Source organism: Fringilla coelebs (genome assembly GCF_963513975.1).
Source record: "Fringilla coelebs genome assembly, chromosome: 15".
NCBI classification, from domain to species: domain Eukaryota; kingdom Metazoa; phylum Chordata; class Aves; order Passeriformes; family Fringillidae; genus Fringilla; species Fringilla coelebs.
In genome coordinates, this window is record NC_140041.1 from 13,912,671 (window position 1) to 13,933,874 (window position 21,204).

At 46.5% G+C, this 21,204-nt stretch overlaps 1 protein-coding gene across 4 annotated transcripts; it reads right to left on the reverse strand.

Moving 5' to 3' along the window:
- Positions 1 to 15: 15 nt before the first annotated feature.
- FAXDC2 (fatty acid hydroxylase domain containing 2) lies at positions 16 to 21,194 on the reverse strand. 4 transcript variants are annotated; one of them, XM_084216102.1, is made up of 11 exons: positions 21,067 to 21,194; positions 17,424 to 17,543; positions 14,750 to 14,813; positions 13,587 to 13,634; positions 11,215 to 11,306; positions 11,014 to 11,111; positions 10,179 to 10,300; positions 9,656 to 9,861; positions 8,673 to 8,778; positions 7,474 to 7,640; positions 16 to 6,517 (listed from the first exon to the last, which is right to left on the reverse strand). In XM_084216102.1, the coding sequence occupies exons 4-11, from the start codon at positions 13,632 to 13,634 to the stop codon at positions 6,361 to 6,363; spliced, it is 996 nt and encodes a 331-aa protein (XP_084072228.1). In that variant the 5' UTR covers positions 14,750 to 14,813; positions 17,424 to 17,543; positions 21,067 to 21,194; the 3' UTR covers positions 16 to 6,360. The 4 variants fall into 4 exon arrangements, with proteins under 4 accessions (XP_084072228.1, XP_084072229.1, XP_084072230.1 ...); XM_084216103.1 differs by having other exon boundaries at positions 17,424 to 17,534; positions 21,067 to 21,191; XM_084216104.1 differs by having other exon boundaries at positions 17,424 to 17,554; positions 21,067 to 21,154.
- Between the last annotated feature and the right edge of the window lie 10 nt (positions 21,195 to 21,204).

Here is a 21,204-nt window from a genome sequence, read left to right on the forward strand (position 1 = left end):
GCTTGGAGAAGGGCAGACATGAGGGGGTGGGACAGGAAGGGAGCTGGAAGGTGGGTTCCCAGGAGTAGGCTGCTTGGGAGAAACTTCAACGCACACGATTTTCTTCTCGCGTGGCTGGAAAGCAAAGACGATCTGCATCCAAAACACCATTTTGCTATTACTACCCTGACCAGAGCCAGACCCGCTCCCAGCAGACCCAACCTTTCCCTTGTCTCTCCTCCTGTGCACACATTCATGTCTTAGTGTCTCTTCAAAACAAAAAATGTGTTCTGGCTGGGTTGGAAAGGGGAGATTTTTTTATTATTATATATATATATCAAGTTTTAAATTATTGCTAGAAGTTCGTCTGGATTTACCAAAACAAGTCTGCTCTGTGTGGCCCCAACGAGTCCCCTGTGTGTCCCCCTGGGATGGCGGGGCAGCCGCTCAGGAAGCTCGGAGGAGCGAGGTTCCCCAGTGGGGGACCGAAGCCACAGCGTGTGCCGATGCTGCGGAGCCTCTGACCTCCATGACGCGGCTGGCGCCTCCCGTTCGTTCCCCGTGCGGCGGGGCCTCTCCAGCGCCGCTCTCTGCCCAGGAGCATCGCCCTCCTCGTTCTCCTGCTCCCTTCTCCCCAGCGTCTTCACCTTCCCGAGGGTCTGGCTCTCCCTCTGTGCACCTCTCCCTTCTGTCACGGACAATTGGAAGTCAACCAAAGGACCTTTGCTGAGGATAGGCTTGTTCTGACTCCTTCCTGTGAGGATGGCTGGTTTGGAGGCTGGCAGGCACCTGGACTCGAGCCTGTGTGGACGGTGCACCCGCTGCCCCAGGAATGCCCATCACTTGCAAAGACAGGACTTTGCTGAAGAAGGAGCTTTTCTCTTCCTTTTCCCTTGGAAAAAATGACATAACAAAAAAAAAAAAAAAAACACAAACCCCTTTAAAACAACAACAGAAAAACTCTTTAAAAAAAGACACATCTCCCTTTGCTTTCTTCCTTGGAAATATTACTGAAGAAAAAAAAAGAAAAAAAAACAAACAAAAAAACCCCAAAAACACACAAAAAAAAAGTTGCCTTATGGTGGAGCTGGACCGGGGAGGCTTGTTGGCTTCCTGCACCCTGGGGTGCACTGGGCTCTTGGCTCCCCCCAGGCCCAGAGACTCCTCGCAGCGTTGCTGCCGAGCTGATCTTCCCTGCGGCCTTTCCTCTGACCCCGCAGCTCGCTCGGATGCCTCCCCCATCACAGAGCCTCCCTGCCAGGCCTGAGGCTCCTGGGGCAGGGGCTGATGGCAGTCACATCCAGGACTCTGCTCCGCTTTGTCGGTGCCGTGGCAGCCTTGTCCCCACTACAGTGACTGTTCTGTCATGGCCTTGCTCACATCCCCAGCCCTCCCTGGGCAGGAGGTGCCTCTGCTCCTGTCTGTGCTTCCAGCGTGCTTGGGGAGTGAGCAGGGAGATTGTCACAGCAGCTGGGGGCACTGCTCCTGGCTGTGAGCGAGGGCTGCTTCTGCTGTACCTGCCAGGGAGTGAGGCAGCCCTGGGAAAGCTGTCCCACAGCAGTCACTGGCTCAGGGCTGTGCTGGGGCTTGTGCAGGGGTGAGCAGGAGCCCTGCCTGGCACAAGAGAGCTCTGGCCTGGGTTTCCTTGTGTGTTGTGTTGTGGCAGGCGCCTGCATGGAGTCTCCCACTCAGGGCACAGCCCCTGTGAATTTCCAAGGGCTGAGATGACACCGTGTAGCTCCTTACTCAGCTGAGGCAGCGGGTGACTGCAGAGCTGCTGTGGCATTTACTTGATTCATCCTTAAACCCAGCACCAGGTGGATCCTGGCTGTGAGCTGGATCCTTTGTGAGGGGCGTGTGTCAGGCATGAGATCTCGGAGATGTCCAGTGCTACCTCTGGAGCATCTCCAGAGGTAGCACTGGAAAGTCATGTTCTTTCCAGCCAGACCCACTTGCCTTGCTCCTTCTGCTGGGTCCCTGGGATACCAGGCTTGGCTGTGGCTCAGGCTCCATCCCTGTGAGCTCCAGAGCTATGTGCAGTGTGGATGCACCACTCCAAGGGTGCAGCTCCTTGTGTTGCCCTTTCTCCAAAGTCACAAGCTGGTACTGAACAGTTTTCCCAAGGGATCCAGTTGATCCAGAGCTGTCTCGTAGCTTGGAGCAGTCATCATCTCTCCAGGGCTGTCCCTGAGCTGCTGCAGGGTGGTGGTTGAGAGCAGCCAGGAGCTGAGAGCAGCAGCAAGAGGGGAAGCACGGCCAGGCTGTCCATCAGCAGTGGCTGTGGGTGCTTGTGGGGCCCTGGCTGAGGCCATCCCTTCCCAAACTGACACTGCCTCCAGGATGCTGCCTTCCTGGGGGCAGGTGGGCTGGTCTGAGTGGAGTGGCTTCATGAACTGCTGCTAGAATGGAAAGCACAGCTGGGTTTGAGAGGTTGGGGAGCTGCTACTTGGCTGTTTCCTGGTGCTGTGATCCTGCCCTGGTCCGTCCAGCCCTGCCATGCCACCCTGCAGCTGGTGCCACTCACAGGCCTGACTACAGCAGGCAAGCCCATCCAAGGCTGTGGATCTCCCTTATGGCAGCAGTGCTCTGGGGTTGTGGGGTAGGAACTGGGCAAGATGGGCAAAAGTAACACTTGTACAGTGCTGTGGCCGTGACTGTTATCTCTGCATTTCCCCTCTTGTGAGCTGGAGTCAGATCTCTGAGGTTACATTTATAGGTGGGTTTGTCCCAGATTTGGGGAGGAGGCTGGAGAGTCGATCAAGGACACTGTAGATGTGTTGCTGGTTGTTGCAAGTGGAGGCAGGTCTGGATGTGCCACAGGTGATCCTTGCTGCTGTGTCTGTTGCTCCTTTTGTTGGCTTGTGTGCGTGGCTCTCTTGAAGCCAATTTTCTGCATTTAAGCAACAAATTCATAGGAAATGGGGAGGGATGAGCTGCTGCTATGGAGTTGTTGCTTGTAGAGCAGACTGTGGAATTGCTTGGGTTGTAGAAGAGGTAGGACATTTCCCAGAGAATTTCCCAAAATACTGATTTTATATAATTTTTAATTTCTGATTCTGAGGATCTAGTCTTGGCATGGAAATGTTTTCCCTTCCCCCTCTGCCAAGTCAGTGGTTTGTCACACTGGTGTGTGCACCCAGGGGAAGGTGGGTCAGAAGAGCAATCCCAGTGGTCCCAGTGCCCTCCAGGTGTGTGGACCGTGTGCCTTGTTTTGCTGCCCATGGGACAGCAGTGGGCAGGACAGAGCAAAGATGGACGTGACAGCCCAAGGCAGCTGCTGCTGGCTCACCCCTGTGTTCCTGCAGGGAAGGGAGCACAGAACTGTTCCCTCCTGCTCTGTGCCCAGCTGGGTCACGAGTGGCCACAGCAAGGCTCATGTCCCCACTGGGTAAAGGGACAACTGTCCAAGAGGGGCTTTGCATTTGAGGATGCTCTTACCTTTCTGCAGAGGAGGGAGTTAGGCCTTGCTCTTAGTTCGAATGCCTCGCCTCCACCATGTGTTTTGCTGTTTTGAATTTTAGAGGACTGAGTGGGTGCACATGCTCCTGTGAGTGCTGATTGTCCCACAGCTCACGAGAGCTGCATGGTGTTGGTGTCCAGCCACTGGAGGAGCCTGGGGGGAGCCCCAGCTGCTTCTGGAGAGGCTGAGGGAGGCTGAGTCAGGGGAGCCTTCCTCATCCTGCCCCTCTGCTCAGGAGTTCCTCCTTGCTGAGGTTAACTTGTCTGAATGCAGGTGGCTGCAGCAGGTACAGAGCTGTGGTGTGGGGTCAGAGTGGAGGTGGAAGGTGTGTTTTTGAGGAGGCTTAGTTGCTTTGCTGTGCTCATTTGGGGAAAAAAAATTGAAAAGTAATGATGCTGCTGCTCTGGTTTTGCCTGTCCATCTCTTCTGCTGCCCCCCCTGGCACCTCTGATGGCACCTTTTCACTGTAGCCGGTGGGGTCCCTGAGTTTTGGCCCCTGCTGGGGACTGATTGTTGTACTGTAACAAACTGATGTGTTTAACCTCAGTGTCCTGCCACGTTCCACGTGGCAGTGCAGAGGGGGCCTTCTAGCTGTTCATGCCTTCCCAGTTATTTTATCAAAAGGAAAAAAAAAAAAAAAAAAGGAAAACTGTAAATGTAGCAAGCTGTGTTTGCAATGCTTATTGTCTCCTGTCTCTGAGGCTGGTTATGTCACTTGTCACTGTTTGAAATGGATGCTGGGCTCTTCTTGAGAGGGTTGTTACACTTGATGTTAAATGCCTCACTGACCTTTTTTAAAGATTCCAATACAGGTAACAGATAAGAGAGTTTTTCATTTTTCTTTTTCTAAGCAAACGTTCATCTCGGTGGTGTGGAGCGGGTGGCAGGAGGGCAGCATTTCCAGGAGTAGTTTACAGTTTCACTTTCTGCAGACACTTGAACATAGGACCGATGTATCTGTGACAAGCACATCCCCTTGGTGGGAAGCTCCAGAGGAGCAGGGGGTGCCCTGGGTGCCAGCTGGCCCATGTGGAGCGGGCTGGGCTCCCTCCAGCTCCCCACGCTATCCTTCTGCTCTCCCCAGGGTCAGCCCTGCGCCAGGGTGGCTTGTGCCAGTGGCAGGGGGTGCTTGGCACCACTTGGTCCCTCAAGCCTCCCTGGTGCAGCCCTGCTCCCCGTCTTCCCCCCCCAGCCTGTCCTGGTCCCACTGGGCTTGGAAACCTTTGGATCTGCGGCTCAGAGACACCCACTGAGCTGCATCCCAGCGAGTGCAGCCTTCTGCTCGCTCGCCTGGAGCTAAAGGGGTGATGGTTCGATGTGCTGGCCCTTCTCAAACCCTGTGTGTCCAACCTTAGCCTTCTGTTTCCCAAAACTAGAGAGTGTGTGCGACCTTCTTCAGCTGCATTTATAGTAGAGACAAACTTTAAATGACTCATCACAGACCATGTATCACCTGGGAGGAAAATCTTGTTAATACGGCCTGCTGTACATGATCCATCTCTGTTGATAGTACATAATCTTTGACCCATGTGCTAGGATCATCATCACGTATAAAAGGAAAAGAGAAAAATGTAAAATACTTGAATGAGAGCTTGTATTATAACATTAATATTATTCAGAGTATCTGCTTTCTAGGCTGATGTGATTCATTATTCTAGTAATGCTTTAGTCCTTTGTAATTTGTGGTAATTATGCTTTTTCCTTTTTAATACAAAAAAAAATGTATAAAAATAAAAAGTTCAAAAGACAGTGGTGCCTGGGTTTTCTGTTCTGCTGACTTGCCCTCCCCAGGGAACTGTGGCCAGGTAACTGGGCTGAGTTCATCCTGGTGCAGTTGTGGGGACCAGAGAGGAGCAGGGGCAGTGGCTTTGGTTCCACAGGTAGGGCTGTGGGCCAGTGGGCTGACCAATGGTCAGTGCAGCACAGGTCAGCCCTGTGTGCCTGTTCCTGGAGGGGCTGCTCCAGCACTGGGGAGCAATGTGATGTGTTTGTTCCAGGCCTCCCAGGCAGGACTGAGTCTTAGGAAGATCCTTGAGAGAATTCACAGTATGTCTTGGGTGGTCTGTGGGTACTTGGGAATGTGCATATTGTTCTGGGGGCTGCTTTGGGTCCTTTCTTAGAGGGGTTCCTTAATCTCCACACAGCTCAGGACAGCAGGGACTCTGCTTTCCTTGGAAAATCTCTGGAATTTATCAGAATTTTGGTTGTGTCTCAGAGTGAGGGGACGCTCAGCAGGAGGAGGTGATGCCATGAACCACATAAGCTCCCAGCTCTCCTTCCCACAAGGGGAAACTCCCTCTGTGTGCAGCTCTCTCTGGAGCAGTGATGAGGCTGTGGCAACCCCAGCTCAGCCCTGTCCTCGCCTCCTGTGCATAACAACTGCTCACAGCAAGTCAGGCCCTTGTTGCATGTGCAGGGGAGTGTTTCTAAAGCTGTGGCCCCAGTGATTGTCCACGGGGTTGTGTCCTGTGTCCCAAGTGCTCCGAGTCACAAAAGCTTGTGTTAATTGTATCACACATAGATGGAGTGACTTAAAATGTTTCTATAGAGTGCCAACAAGAAAGGCCAAATCATCACATGTGGAGTCTGATGCCAAAACCTTAATAATGAGAACCCTGAGCCATGTGACCCAGAACACACCTGGCTCATAAACAGGCAGGTGGATCTAAGAACTAGTGCAAGTAACGGATAAACCATTAAATTTTAAAAATAAATTTCTAGAGCAGGTTTTTTTATAAGTGTCTTATATAGAAAACAATGGCAGCAAAAGTGCAGTTGTTTCAAAGCAGCATATTTAACTTCAGCTTCATGATCTGTTATGTGTGGACAAGAATTTGTTTTCTGATTAAAATACTATTTGGCATAAATCATTGTCTCTCACTCTGCTCATCACCAGGCTGGCCAAGAGCTGCTGGGCTGGTTCACTCCTCTTTCTTTGGTGGCTCTGGGATGCTTTCAGAGAGTGGTGTGAGGCTGAGCAGGACCTTGTGTCTCTCGAAGGCTTTGGTCTGTCTGAACATTTTGTCTGTGCCATGCAGAAAATCCAGCACGCCCAGCACTCCATAGCACTGGTTGAACCTGAGAACCAAACACAGATAAACATCACTGGAAGTTACTGAGGTTACCTTGCCCTTCCTCTTTCCATTTCTTTCTGAGCCCTGATAATCTGTCCATGGGATTCCTGCCCCTGCACCAGTCTCTGGCAGCTCTGTGGAAGCCTGGGTGAACCTTGTGCAGCTTCTCTCTGGTGGCACTGAGCAGCAGCTGTTTCTCCTGCGCAGCTCAGAGCTGTGGGAGCACTGGACACCCACGTTTCCATGCCCCACGTGCTCTCAAGACCTGGCTGTCCTGGGATGTGGAGCAGATGTGCTCCAGCTGGCACAGCTGTTCCACCCAGAGTGTCTCAGCTCTGCAGTGATCCCTGTCCTGGCATGTGGTGACTGAACCAGCCAGTCCCCTGGGCTGGTTCTGCAGCAGGGCAGACATTTCTGGGCAGCATGTCTGAAGGTAGTGCACACTAGGAGATGGGAATGTTTCTCCACTGCTCAGGTATGTATCCTTGAACAGTCTGCTACAACTGCTCTCTGTCCAGCACAGGAGGCTGAGAATCTCTGTCAGGAGGGGTTAGTGGTGATTGTCTGGGCAAAGTGTAATCTGATCAGTGTTACTGATCCCAGTGCATGGGAGAGGGACAGACTGGCAGGCTCGCTTATTTTACCTGTGTGACCTGCCCTGGGTCTGTCTTTAGATCATATGAAGTGTATTCTGAACTTCTAGGAACAACCTTGCAGAGAACTGTCCCTAACAGGGCTGGAATGCCTTGAAATCCCAGTTTAACTGCTCTAAGGACTGGAAGCATTGAGCCTGCTCTCAGGTGAACTGGAGAGCTGCTCTGCTGGTGCATGAGTCAGGCAAACCCACTTGACCCTCAGAAAGGAGCTTTGCCTGCCAGTGGTGCCAGCAGAGAGGCACCACTGGCAGGGAAAGCTCCTTTCCCTGGAGAGAATGGCAAGCTGAGCAGTGCCCAGACATACTTGAGGTGGTGGAAGTCGTGGAACTCTGGAGATGGCAGGAGGGGCAGATGGTAGCCACAGTGAGAAATGCTTGTTGTTATGAGAGCAATGGAGAACCATGCTGAGACTGAAACAATATGAGATCCCATGATCATCGGGCCAGTCATGACAGGCAGAGTGTTGGAGACCTGGAAATGAGAAGAAAATACCTCATTAATGGGTCCACTACAAGCAGACTCTCCTGGGAGCTGGTGATCCATCACACTGGTTTGTTTTGTGCAAACAGTGTAAAGGGAAGATCTCTCTGCAAACACCTTACTAAAATTACATAATCATCCAAAAAGTAATAATAGAGATAAGAGAATTCTACTATTGCAAACCACTGTCATAGCCCAAACTCCATAAGCCTGCAGGTGAAGTTAGACATGACTCCAAACCCTGGGTGAGTACAGCATGATTCCAGTAAATCACCCTGGAATCTGAGGTGTGAATTTCAGCTTCACCTTGGAATAATGCTGAATCTGCCCTTGGGAAACCTCACTGTGAAAAGGCATGGCCTGCAGACACACACAGCAATGTGACAAACCCTGCTGCAGCTCTTCACTGTGTTCTGCCCGTGGCACAAATGGCTCTGGCTGCCCAGACCCAGCTGCTTGCACCAGCACAGCTCAGCTGGGCTCCTCAATCATTATGCTGTCCAAAGACTGTCAGCTGGGGAGACCCTCAGAGCAGCCCAGGACTATTGGTAACAGGAGATTTAATTTTTAAGTAGAATATTTGAAGGTGGGATGTGTTTTCCTGAGAAGTCTCAGCTGCAGGGGTGTTGGGATACACTCCTTGCAAATACTGATGCTAGCAACCACCACAAAAATCCTGACAGATTTCCAAATCCACACAATCACTCAGGCTGTCATATCTCTTGCTGAAAGCACTGTCTGTGCTCCCAGTCCTCTTGGGGCTCATGGGAAGCCCTGTCCAGTCATTTCCTTATCTACTGGAGGCCCTTGGATCTATGCTCTGAAAGCTGCTGGAATCCAGTATAAACAATTACTGCAACCCTCCTAGAGCCAAGCTTCTTGGCAATGCAGCTCAGCTTCCTCTTCCTAAGGAAGAAGCCTCTAAGGGCAAATTCTCTTCTCTTCTCTTACCACTCCACCTCATGCCATGGAAATCACACTCCACACAGCAACTGGAGGGTGACCATGGGAGAATCCACTTACTATGTGCTCTATTGGGTGAGCATAAATGGAGACCACACCGATGGGGGCTGTCCACTCGTGGTGCTTCTTGTGAATGTGCTTATACAGCACTGGGTGGTGAACAAGCCTAGGCAGAGTAAACAGAAAGGCAGGTTTTGAGCTCTGCAAAAAAGGAGTAACAGAACACAGAATTTCTGCAGGGGACTTGCTTGTGTCTCCTCTAACATAAAGATTTCAGAGCGGCTGGCAATAAGAGTGTAGAATTCCTTGCTTCCTTTGCTCTCTGTATTGAGCCCTTATTCAATTTATGTGTCCACTGGCTTATGATAAACTCAGGCCAGATAAATCCCATAAATCAAAGTCCCTGAATTACTTATTTACTTAAATCTGGGAGTACTATTAGGGGAAGACTCACTTTATGCTTTTACTGCTTTGACTTTTTCTCCTGGCAACTGTCAAGGAATCAGAATTTTCACTTCCATGGGTCCTTGGTAAAAAACTGCATTTACATTTTTTGGGTGCATTTGTCCTAAAGGGAAACCTAGAGATTTTTCAGAGTACTGTGCTTGCTTCTGCTTCTTTTGTCTTCCTTCCTTTAGTTCTGTCCTCTAATGTTGGTGTCAGTGTTTGGAAATCCTGCAGTGTTGGAAGTCAGGCCCTAACTTGTAGGTGCTGCACAAGGGAACAGAGATCAGTCACTGACCCTTGAGATTTTTGTCTTTCAGGATAGTCAGTCTTGTTCTTTCCAAAGAATGCTGGGTTACAGCTTCTGTGAAAGACTGCCTGTTCTGTTTCTTCCTTAGCTTTTAAGCTGTTCCACCTTTAAAATTCTACCTATTTTTGTTTACTACAGTTACTGGCAGCACCAAGGCCTCATGTTGTAAAGGTGGATTTCAGGATCTGTAAGATTTCCCATATAAAGACAAGATTGGTGGAACAGAGGTATGAGTATAAACTTAAAGCCATGGAGGAAAATCAAGCACCTGTTCCTGTGCTCAGCTCACCTGTGTGTATAATAGAAGAGAATTTCCTCAACTACAGTAAAAATGCTTAGCTCCACAAGAAACCATTGGAAGGTTGGTAACTCCTTGCTGAAGGTGTTTTCCCACCATTTCATGATGTAGAACATGGGCACAAGCATGGGAAAGGAGACAAAGAACTGATTACCCAGCGCTGTGTAGATGGCTTTCCACAGTTTCTTTCTGTCCACCTGCAAAAGAGAAGTCAGGACTTGAGACTAAGAAAAAAGCAATGCAGTTTTAGTTGGAAGGATGAAAAGCTTTAAGACTTGTAGGCAGTTAGTTTTGGGATCAGCTCTTTAACAAACAGTCAATGCAGATATGATCAGTAGCCTCATAACAGGATCTGGCTTCCTCCCTACAGTGGGTATACAAGACTGGACTTGATCCCCCTGGAATCCTACCTGGTTGCAAGACAAAAGCATAACAGGTTCTTCTCCCCATTCCTGGCCTAAGAGACTGCAGGAAGTGTTTAGCCAGCAGGAAAGGCAGAGTGAGAAGTACTTACAGGATCATTCTTGCCCAGCTGAATGCGATAGCGAGTAATGAAAGTTGGCTTTCCTGTTATATCAGCCACCAGAAGGATTCCATTGAAGCCCCAGAAAGCAAGTGCAGGCACCAATGCAGCCCCTGTGGCATGAGGAAAGAGCAGAGATGTGTGAATGAATTGGGAACTATGGCGGAATCAGAAACAAAATGCACTGGCACAGTACCCAGAGGACCTTGCTGGAACCCAGATGTGCCAAAGGTGTATCCCCTGCCCAAAGATGCTTTAAAATGGAATATTGGTAAATTCTGACATCCAGGTAAGATCAAAGAATGGGAAGGAGGTCAGAGCAGACAAATGTCTCAGAGGTTGAAACATGACATAACTGAAGCTAAGGAAAGGCTTTTCTAGGTGGGTGGGAGGCCTCTCTTGCTTTTAAATCCAAGTAGGATAAGGTTGACTTGATCTCTAGAACCTTGCAAGGTCCCTACCAGTTCTGTTCACCAGCTGCTAATCATAGAAGAGTTTTGTAAGTACTACAGTAAGAGTAGAATTCACTAAATTTACTTAAATTTTTAGTTATTAGTTCTACTGAGTCATTCAGTTCTCAAAGGAGCATAGTGTCTTCACAGGGAAGCCACTTCAGTAGCAGCAAAAAGATCAGATTTTTAATCTGTACAGGACCCTGATGGTGACCCCATCCAACAGCAGAACAGCTGTACCACATCACCTGTGGGTACCTTCCAAGCCAGTGCTTGTCAGTGGGAGGATTAGTGAGTTTGGGAAGCTTGTCCATGTCTCCCTTTAATACGTAATACATTGATTATTTCTCCTGAGAAGCATTGTTAAAACTCACCAACGAGGAAGATTGACCACTCATCTCCTTCCATATGGTCGTAGAACTCCAACCATGCTGTTTGCCAGAAATTGCCTAAAGTTAGTTTCTGCATAAACCTGGAATGGGAATAACAGTGCTTGGTTGCCCATCTATTCATCCACTTTTGCCCATTTCCACAGAAAAGTTTCTCCTCAAGCTGCTTTGTTTGAACACTCTTACCAAGAAGAAGTGTTCACCAGGGCAGTGAACATGAGCAGGCCTGTACTGAAGACGTAGGCACTGATCCTCAAGGCATCCGAGAGCTTCTTTCCCTGTGAGAAGCAACAAGAGTGAGCACGTGCTGCTGTGTCCTGCCCTGGCATTTTTGGTATTTGAAATGATGAAGGCAGTCCTGTGATGGCCTGTTTTACTTCACACACACTCTGAAGAACACAATAACAAAGCTGTTGTGGGATATTGTTTATAATCATCCATCTGTCATGCTTACAGAGATCTGGTGCGTGACTGATGTGGAATTTCTTTGGTATAACCAAAGGGAGAGAAAGGACCACTGATTTTTTCCCTCTTTGTTTTTGTTTGGCATGCTGCTCAGTACCTGGAGGGCTATAGCTCCAGGGGCTTCTGGATAACTCAGAGCAGTGGGAAAGGAACACCAGCAATAAGGAATGGTGCTCCACCTCATCACCTCCCTCCCTCAGTATTTCTCCTCCCAGGATGTAGTATTTTCTCCCCACAGCAGTCAAGAACTGCTGTGCTCAGATGACCTGGCTAACAGGAGTAAGTATATTCAAAAAGCAGTATTCAATATATTTGAATATTAAAATATTTGAAACAAAGTTGTTTATATACAACAAATTAATAATTAACAATCTGTCTTTTAGAGTAGTCCAAGTTGGAATTGGTTCTGGAGTGCAATTAATTTGGTTTTCGTGGGGGAATATGAATTACATTTATCTGCAAGGTAAATGTTTTTTAAAAAATCAATGCAATAGTATAATAACCAGCTATTGTCTTCTTCATTCCTCTGTCCTTCCTGTTTTTTAACTGTGGTATTGTGTTGTACAAACAGACTGGAGTGAAAACAGTGTGATTCATAGCTGCAGTCCTGCTCACCTCCTGTCAGAGAGGACAAACAAGAGAGGCAGCTCTGAGAAATGCCAAATGCAGGTGCTTTAGGGTAATGCAATATAAAGGAATCCTCTTTGCATGGCTTTGAGATTCTGTAACAGCTACAGAACATTAAATGTGGCCCAGGACTTATAAGCAATATTTATTTGTCCCAGGACAGAACTTTGCTTTAGCACTGAAGCATTCACTATTAAAACAAACAACCAACCATTTCCTCCTATCACCTCCTTTTTTTTTTTTAATCGAAAAAGCAGATAGGGAGGAAGGAACTGACAGGACTCTTGCCCTACAGTTTGATATTTGTGAACCCTATGGGTTGATGTGAGAGCAGTGCAATCAGCTGCCACTGTTATCACAGGGGTATTGTAGTGCAAATGCCAGGCTGGCAAAAGTCTCTTCTCCAGCATCAGATAGTGCCTGCTGGATTCTGGACCAGTGATCTGCTCTCTCAGCAGTTTCATAATTCCAGTTGCATCCATGTTATGACCCATGCATGCTGATGTAAGACTTTCTTAATCTTTAGACCCTGGACCATCACTTACATATTCTTTAGGAAAAAAAAGGTTACAGAAGTTATAGAAAACTTTGAGCTTTTTAACAGACTCATATCCTATAAATGCTTTTTCTCCTGGAATTGAAGAGTATACCAAACAAAAATTCTGTCTTAAAAGTGTCAGAATTTCCATTTAGCCCAAATAAGGTTTCAGTTGCTTTAATATCCTCCAGCTCAAGAGTTTCAAACCTTTGTAACTCCTAATACTCACAGACACTGTGCATGTCCTGCTTTGAGACAGGACAGAGAGGAGCTTAAGTTCAGCACTTCAGCTATTTTAACAGCCCTTTGGCTAGAAACTGTCTTGTTTTGAGGCTGTGTTTTTATTGCATATGATGAAGTGATTACATGAATCCCACACACTATAATTACATGAGATGTAGAAGTAGAGAAGTTTACATAGAAAAAACAAATCTTGTTCATCAAGTCCAAGTGCTTAATACCCTGTTTCTCCTCATGCCAACAGCTACAGCACAGTAGTTTCCAAACTAATTCATGGATTGCTTGAGTTCTTGCTCTTAAAGTGCTTGTAGAAGTTGGCAAATTCCTTAAGTGCAGAACAGGGTTGCTGCTGGCAAGGTAAAGAGACTGGGGCACATCAGCTGGCCATAAGAGTTTAGCAGGACCAGGCCCAGTGAGGTGGCACAGCTCTGGTTATGGGGGACTGTGGTGGGCTCTTGCCACACAAGGATAGATAACAGATCCTTCCCCACTCGCTGCTGTAGCTGCAGTCCACTGGAAGGGAAAAATGCTGGGGAAATGTTGCTTTAGTGATAAGAGATGAGCTCCTAATTATGCAAAAATGTTCGGAATGAGGATGTGTCTGTCACTTCTCTTAGAAGGTGATTCAACACATTCAGCCTTCCAAAGCACCTGCATGAGCTTCCTTAAGATGAGCTGGAGCCTTTACCTGCTTCTGCAGCTCAGCTGTGGAGGAATATCCAGAGTCTGTTTCCATCTGAAATAAAAGGTAATCCAAGTAAGTGAACTGTGGCCAGCTGGAGAGTGGCAGAATATGATGCAGACAACAGCAAATCACCTCCACTTGCAGTTCAGTGCTAGAAGTGTAAAATATTTACTGTCTGTGCCATGTCCTGTCCTGCTCCATCCTTTAGGTGTTGGCCATGGAGCAAAGCTGAGTTCTTGAGAAGAAAAATGCCCTTATTTCTTGAGGAGTTAGTAGTGTCCCAGAAGATTAACAGGGATGCAAGGATAACAAGGAAAAATGGGAGAACAGCCAAAACCAAAGCTTTTGATTGTGTCACTGTGTCTTGGGCTAAGACTTCCTCCCTTGATCTAGCCTGGGAATACACTGCAGCACCCAGTAGCTACTCCAGCCCTTCCCAGGCTGTAAGGAAATGATAATGTGGGACATATGTTCTTCCATAATGACAACATGCAATTAAACAAACAAGGATGAAAACAAAATGAGTTTGGGCCACAGAGAGTTAACACAATAGAGCCCCACAGCCTTCACTCAAACTCGGAGTTACAGTTTAAGAACATGGTAAGTAAGAAAATAACCTTTGCTTCAAGTCCTGCTATGGTCACTTAGGGAGTTAAAGTCCTAAATGGGCATGTGGCCATCTCATAAAGAATCTCCCTGCATTTGGCTCTGGCTTGACCATTTGTTGATGGTTTTGTTAAAAGAAATTTAAAAAATAAATCAAACCAATCAAACCCAAGGTTTGCTGGGGCATCACTGCTGGCCATGGCCATGAGGGGTTCTGTATTTCAGGCCCTGTTCTGGCTGTCCTAGAGATTACTGCATAGTTGTTTTTATATTTCTGCAGTCTTATCATCAAATATAACTAGCAAAAGTTAACTAAACATTCCTTAATATTTTCTTGCTTTCACATGGTCTTTAAGAACAAACACACAACTTCTAACAACATGACAGCCAGATTACTGAGGATTGCAGAACTTAATCCATTTTGCTTTTCCTACTCAGCAGAATATCAAGCACAGGCAAACTGTTACCTAAAGTACAAAGGCAAGCACAGAGAAGGTTCAAACGTTCTTGTCTAGGGTACAGTTGGAAAATTACTCATTAGGAAGATGATATTCTATTACCTTGTGATGGAGGGAAGCCTCTTGGGAGTACTCTTCTTGCAGTGTTTCAGAAAGGAGGAATAAACTGTCCAAAAGAAATCCTGTATTAGTCAGGAGGTTTAGATTTGAAATTATAGCCTTCTGGGTATGTTCTTACAAATACAACTCTATTTACAGGTGTTCCCAGCTCTGTTACATTACATATTAGTATGCAGGTCAAAGGGCATGAGACAGTAAAATCAGGCACCTCCTTCCTGCTTACTCACAGACACAAAAGAGCAAGGCCAGCCCACCATACCACACATTTTAGTGGAAGAAACTGATAAGACAGTTCTGAGAAGGAAAAAAGAAAAATAAGGCAAAAAGGGATTTGAAACTTGAAACCCTGAGGCCAACTCCCAACCCTGTATTTCAACACTAGGGTTGGATGTACTCTATGGGAAATGCTGAATTTTGGTAGCAGTCTTAAAAAGAAACCAAATCCAAGTTCACTTTGTCTCCCTTGGCACTAAAAGGTAGCAAGAGAAGCGCTCTAAGGAGCTATTGCTTAAAATGAGAATGTGTTGGAGAACCTGCAGTGTCCCAGGGCTTCCTGTCCATCCCCAGACACAGAGCTCCTCACTACTGCACTTTGTGAGCTACCACAGCCAGTCTGGGGGATTTTCTTTTCCTCTCATATATTGTTTGCCAGCCACATCTTTATTGATAAAATACAGTTGAACTCTAATATATCTCGTGAAGAATACCCATAAGAAACAACCAAAAATGACCTGCTAGCCTAAAGAGAACAGCATAAATAACATGCCACAGGCCAAATTTAAATTGATCTTATCTTAATTTTTAAAAGACCTTCTAATCACACGTTACCTAACATCCACTACATGCCAATCATGTCACACGGGTCCTCTCAGGGCAGGTGTGCCCACTGCCTCCAAGGAAACACTACTAAAGCTTGAAATATGTCAGGCTTGAATAATCCATTCCTTTGAGGCTTTACTCCATTGCAGCTTTCTTAACAGGTTGTTCAGAGCTTTGAACACTTGAGTGTCTGCACAGAGGGAGATTTCACAGCTTCTCTGGGAAATCAGTTCCAGTATTTGACAACCTTCACTGTAAGTTTTTTCTATTTGGAATTTTTTTTTGGTTATAACTCTTATTATTTGCTCTTAGGCTGTGCACATCCCTATCATTACAACCACCCAGTAGGGAGCTGAAAAGAGCAATATCCAATTATTCTGCTGGGACAGTAAAGTAAATAGTGCTGGCCATAGTTTTCTGTGGTTAAAAGAGATTATTCTGCTCTGAGGACTTTGTAGCAGACAACACTAGATTAGGAGAGGCAGATGTGAAAGGGGAGCCTCACTGAGCTGGAAGGCTGATGCTCCAGAGGTTCCTCCATCCGCAGTGCTGACTCAAACCTGCTGACACCTTTGCATGTGAAGAGCTCCAGAGCAGAGCACCGGAAAAAATGTGACTCTGCTTTGAGTTTTTAGGAGGAGCTATTACTTGATTGAGTCATATATTCTGTGCATTTAGGAAAGAGTTAAAATTACAATCACATTTCTAGTACTCTTTTTAAAATAATCAATTTATGACAGAAGGCTGACTTGGGCAAAGATTTCCAGTTCAAAGCAGAGCTGCCACATCTGCTTAGCCTCTGTTTCAGAACACTGCCTTTATTAAGCCACTTTTCAGGATAAAATTCTACATTATTTACATTAAACCCAGAAAAATTTGGATGGAGTAGGTTTTCCCCAACATCTCATTACCTACTCTTTTTTTATTGTGTAATGTCTCTCCTGATTCAGAATACACCAAATACATTAAAAAACCATTCATGTAACCATGGCTGTTTCAGCAAACAAAAAAGCCATTCAGCTGCTTGGCACTGCTCTCATGTTGGCATATTTTACAGCCTCAAATCAACCACTGAAGCTCTCAGCTGCCTGCAGCTATTTCCAAATATCAGCTAGAACTAATACTGCTTGAAAAAAAAGTTCCTTTCCAGTTATTTCGAATTAGTTAATACAAAATTTGATCCAAAGCAAATTCTCAACCCTAGAGTAAAAGTAATTGCTTTTCCAATCACTCTTGACATTAAAGAGGAAACATACAGTAGTCAAACAAGAATTCTAATAGATTTTTTTAATATTATAATTTCCATGTATAACTTCATTTGCCCAAAAACTGTTCATTAAGTCACAGATCTTGTTTTCACTGAATTTTCCACTTCTGTTACTGAAAAAAAGCTAGTTTGTCCAAGTCGTGTTTTAAAATGCTCAATATAATCTGAGTAGACTCTGAAAAACACCCTGCTGTACTTTTTACATTTTTTTAAACATGTGAATTATTATTTATGCCCCATGCCTGCTGTTCTCATACTTCTGATGCCCAGACAGCCTCAAGCTGAGGCAGCACAGGTGCCCTTTCCCTGCACCGCATCCTTCTCCCACCAGCCAGACCTGCATGGCAGGCACAGCTCAAACAGCTCCATCTGCTGTGATGGACTGGCTGCCCACCCCAGCTCTCTGGGATTACTTGTGCCTTCCTCCTGAAGCCTCTGGTGTAGCTCTTACTTCACTGAAATCCACCTTTATACAGCACAGACAGTGGAAAACTGCTCCTGGGAGAAAAAAGGCTGTGACTATCCATGAAAGTTCAGAACATAGAGAACAAAGAACACAGGAGCACTTACCTGGTCACCTGAACAGTTGCATATCAGCCCCTCTGTGTGTACAGACACAGGACCAGCCGTGGTATTTGATGTCCTACCAAGCACTGCACGGTTTTAGGGGAAACCCTGTTCCTAGAAAAGCTGACAATGGACTTCACACAGACACGACATTGCCTTTTAATGACTTCCTCAAAGTCTCTATCATATCTTTTCAAGCACCCTTGAACTCTGGCTGCCTGTTCTTTGCTCACCACCTGCTGATGGTAGCCTAGGAGAGGTCCTTTGTGTCTATTCAGAGCCCAGAGTTCAACTCCTCACTTTTCATTACTGCTGTCAAAGCCTTATGAGGGTTTAGGCAAGGGCAATGGGGGTGTGTTTCCAAGCAGGAGCTGCCTGTCCCCTCCCAGACAAGTCATGTGAAGCCAGGGCCATGTCACTGTTAGTGCTGGCAGTGTTCCTCGTGTGTATGTGCATGCTGTTACTCAGTTAAGCACGTGGAATACATCTCTGCATCTCTGTAAGTTTTTTTCATCGTTGTACCTGAGAACAAAAAAGCCACCAACACCCTAAAGATAAGTAGTTTTTATAATTCACTAACTCATGGTTGGAGCACAAAATAGCTACGGCCAGTGCAACTGAATGGGTCAAAGGTGTATTTGTTAAAAGCAATAAGGGTTACTGTGGAATTTGGCAAAAAACCAGCAGTCCAATTTTCCTGCTGTTGTACTAAGCCTAAAAATTACTCCAGCTCTGTTGCTACACAGTGCCCTCAACCAGTAAGAGGCTTTGCTTGCATGGGTAAGGTGAAGACACACATAGGTTAGCATGTGCTTGGGCTCAGTTGTCTTTAAACATGATGTTTACAGACCTTAACGTGTGTAATTATGGTATTGCAGAGAGCAGGATGTAATTTACAGCAGCATCGATCTTTCTTATGCAAATGTGGCCCCAATCTGTTACTTAGCCCATAAATTGTGCCCTGCTACCAACTGAGCTCTGGGAACTGAGGGTGTTACTATCATAACTTTCCAGATCTATTTTTCCACAGGAGGAAAAACAGGGAATATCACCTCTGCATCATAGTTAGCCTTGTTTGCCCTTCACAGGTGAAGCAACACATGCTCTTTCTCAAGTAACACCTCATGCCAGCAGAGCTGGAACTGCAGAGAGCTCTGCAAGACTGAACAGCATTGAACACTGTTAGTGTTTCCATCCTCACTTTCTCTTGCCTAATTTCAACTATTCCCTTGTAGGGACAGAAGTTGTAATTCTTAGCTGTTGCTACTAATTGGTATTTATCACACAGAGCAGGCTCAATGGAGAGGAATGTGATTCCTTCTAACTATTTACTCACGTGCAGAGGAGGAAGTGGAAATGAGCATCTCAAGAGAGAGGTGCCCTAAGGATAATGTCCTCAGCTGATCTTTGGATTTGAGCTTGCGGGGGGAGGGCTGTTCATCCAACAGCCAATAGCAGGTGATAAGAGTGAATTTTAGACCTCAGTGTTCCTTTTGAACCACTGCTCAATTCCAACATGGGTGATCTCTGAAATATTCATACCCATAGGGACAGCTCAGCACATTAGTCATAGGGTTGTAAATGCCATTTATCTTCTGCTGCAATTTTATGTCTAGCCCAGGTTGTCACTAATCAAACAGCTGCTTCTGCCTGCCGGCTGCCCTGTGCTGATGTCTCCACCACAGACACTCCGATGCTGCTGCAATCTTTGCTGAGCCATGAAAGAAGTCTGATTTCTTCTCAGCAAAAAAGATTTTTGATCAGACCCTTCATAATACAACTTTGTTCACTCCCCACAATTTTTGTAATAGGCACTGGTTGTTTCACTGTTTGATAGGAACATCAGGGGAAAACCTATGAATTATCTTTCAGGGGACTGGACAAGCCCTTACTGATAGTTCCTCTAAGGCTGAAGAGGAATCTGAACTTGGCAAACATTACCTCCTGCCTAATACCCTGCATTCTGAACCAGATTTCTCAGGGCACGTGTGCCACCACCTAGCACTGCAGTGGCTGCTTCGGGAGTACCTGTGGAGCAACAGAAGGATAAATTCACCTTTCGGGATCCGGGATTCCCACAAGTAAGTTTTCTCGTGGTGCTGTGAGTAAGCTCTAAAGAAAAGGCACAACAGGACGTGCATCTCAAGCTGCCCAGTGTGAAAATGTTGAGTTAAATACTTTTATTCCACCTTATAATGCAGCTCTACACTCCTGTGTAGATGTGAGGACTCTTCAAGACTTGCTTTGGAGTGCTGGAGCTGGAAGCAACCTTGGTAACCTCCAAATACAGAAATGATGGGACTCTTTAAAGTGCAGGGTGCCTCTTCCAGCTATTCTGAACCTTTATTAGCCATGTCATGTTTGAAAGAAATTCTCATCTCATCAAGCAATATGTGTCTCTAGCTCTTCCAACCAGTGCTTGCAAACATCCTTGAACAGCTTTTTCTTACAGACAAATTTTTTACACACTGCAAATGTAATTTATCACAGGTGATTATTGCCTGCAACACATTTTTATTACAGTACCAAGGCAGAGATATTTACAGTGGCCTGAGGAGATGCATCCTCCTTTTTCCCCTGGATTCAATATCCCTTCAAGCACCAGGTTTACGAGCAAGAAAAATGACTCTGAAGTCTTATGGGAAATAAAAATTTCACCTTATATTTACAGGGTGTTGTAATCCAGCCTGCTGAATTTACCTGCTAATAACACAGATTTCCTTGTACAAAACCCCAGACTCAACTGACCACGGGAAGAAAGGTGATTACTTTCTGGCAGTGTAGCACATTGCATGTTGCATAAATTGCACGACACCAGCGACTGCAGAGCTAAGGCAAAACAGTAACTCTCTATCATCCCTGAAGATAAACCCTGAATCAAAATAATGCTCAATAAAGGGAATGTACTAAGATGCTGACAGCAGCAAGGTCACTCAACACAGCAACACTTGAAAAACCTTTTTCTTTTCTAAAGGCAACATTTCTGCTGAGGCATGAACATTAAACCTGAGACACTGAACGGTGTCTGACGTGTGAAAGATACCAATATCTGCTTTTGCAGATACTTTGATCAAAATGCCGGGCAAGTAGCTGAGATTCAGTGAAAGACCCCTGTATGGTGGGCAGATAATCCAATACCAGAACATGTATATTTATAGAGGCACATACACATTTTACAACAGATGCAACCCCGTTCAGAAGGAACGCAGTCTAAAATAAAGGAAATACTATCTAAGTTTAATTAGTAGACGAGCTTCCAAATGAACTGCCTATTTCCATCAGCATCAGCCAGCAAAGCAAGTGTGGGCAGCCACGTTACACAAGCAGTAGCTGCTTTACCAGCTACAACCTTCTGTTGCTAACGTAACTTAAATTCCATTCCTGGAACAGGAGAAGCCAGACTAAAAGTCGGCAGGTGTAGTAGGAACTTAAATTACTTCTAAGCCCCTGCAGATCTTGCTCCATTAAGGAGCTTGATGCGCACTACAGCGTAGGAGCAAGGCGTGCCAGGACAGCAGCGTTTGCTCTCTGGGCTTTAGTAAATCCCCCTTGGACACCAAACCCTCATCCCGCTCCCACCCTGCGCGCCCCTGGCCTGGGAGCCCGGGGGGGCTCGGGCCTAACCCCGACCCGGGGACCCCCTCACCTCCCCTTGGTGAGGGAGGGGCGGCCGCTGCTTCTTTCGGGGACGCTCAGCCAGGGCCCGGCGCAGCCCGTGTCCCAGGGGATCGGAGTGCTGGGGGCTCCCCATGCTGGACGCGCACCCCAGCCCCGGTGGGTGTTA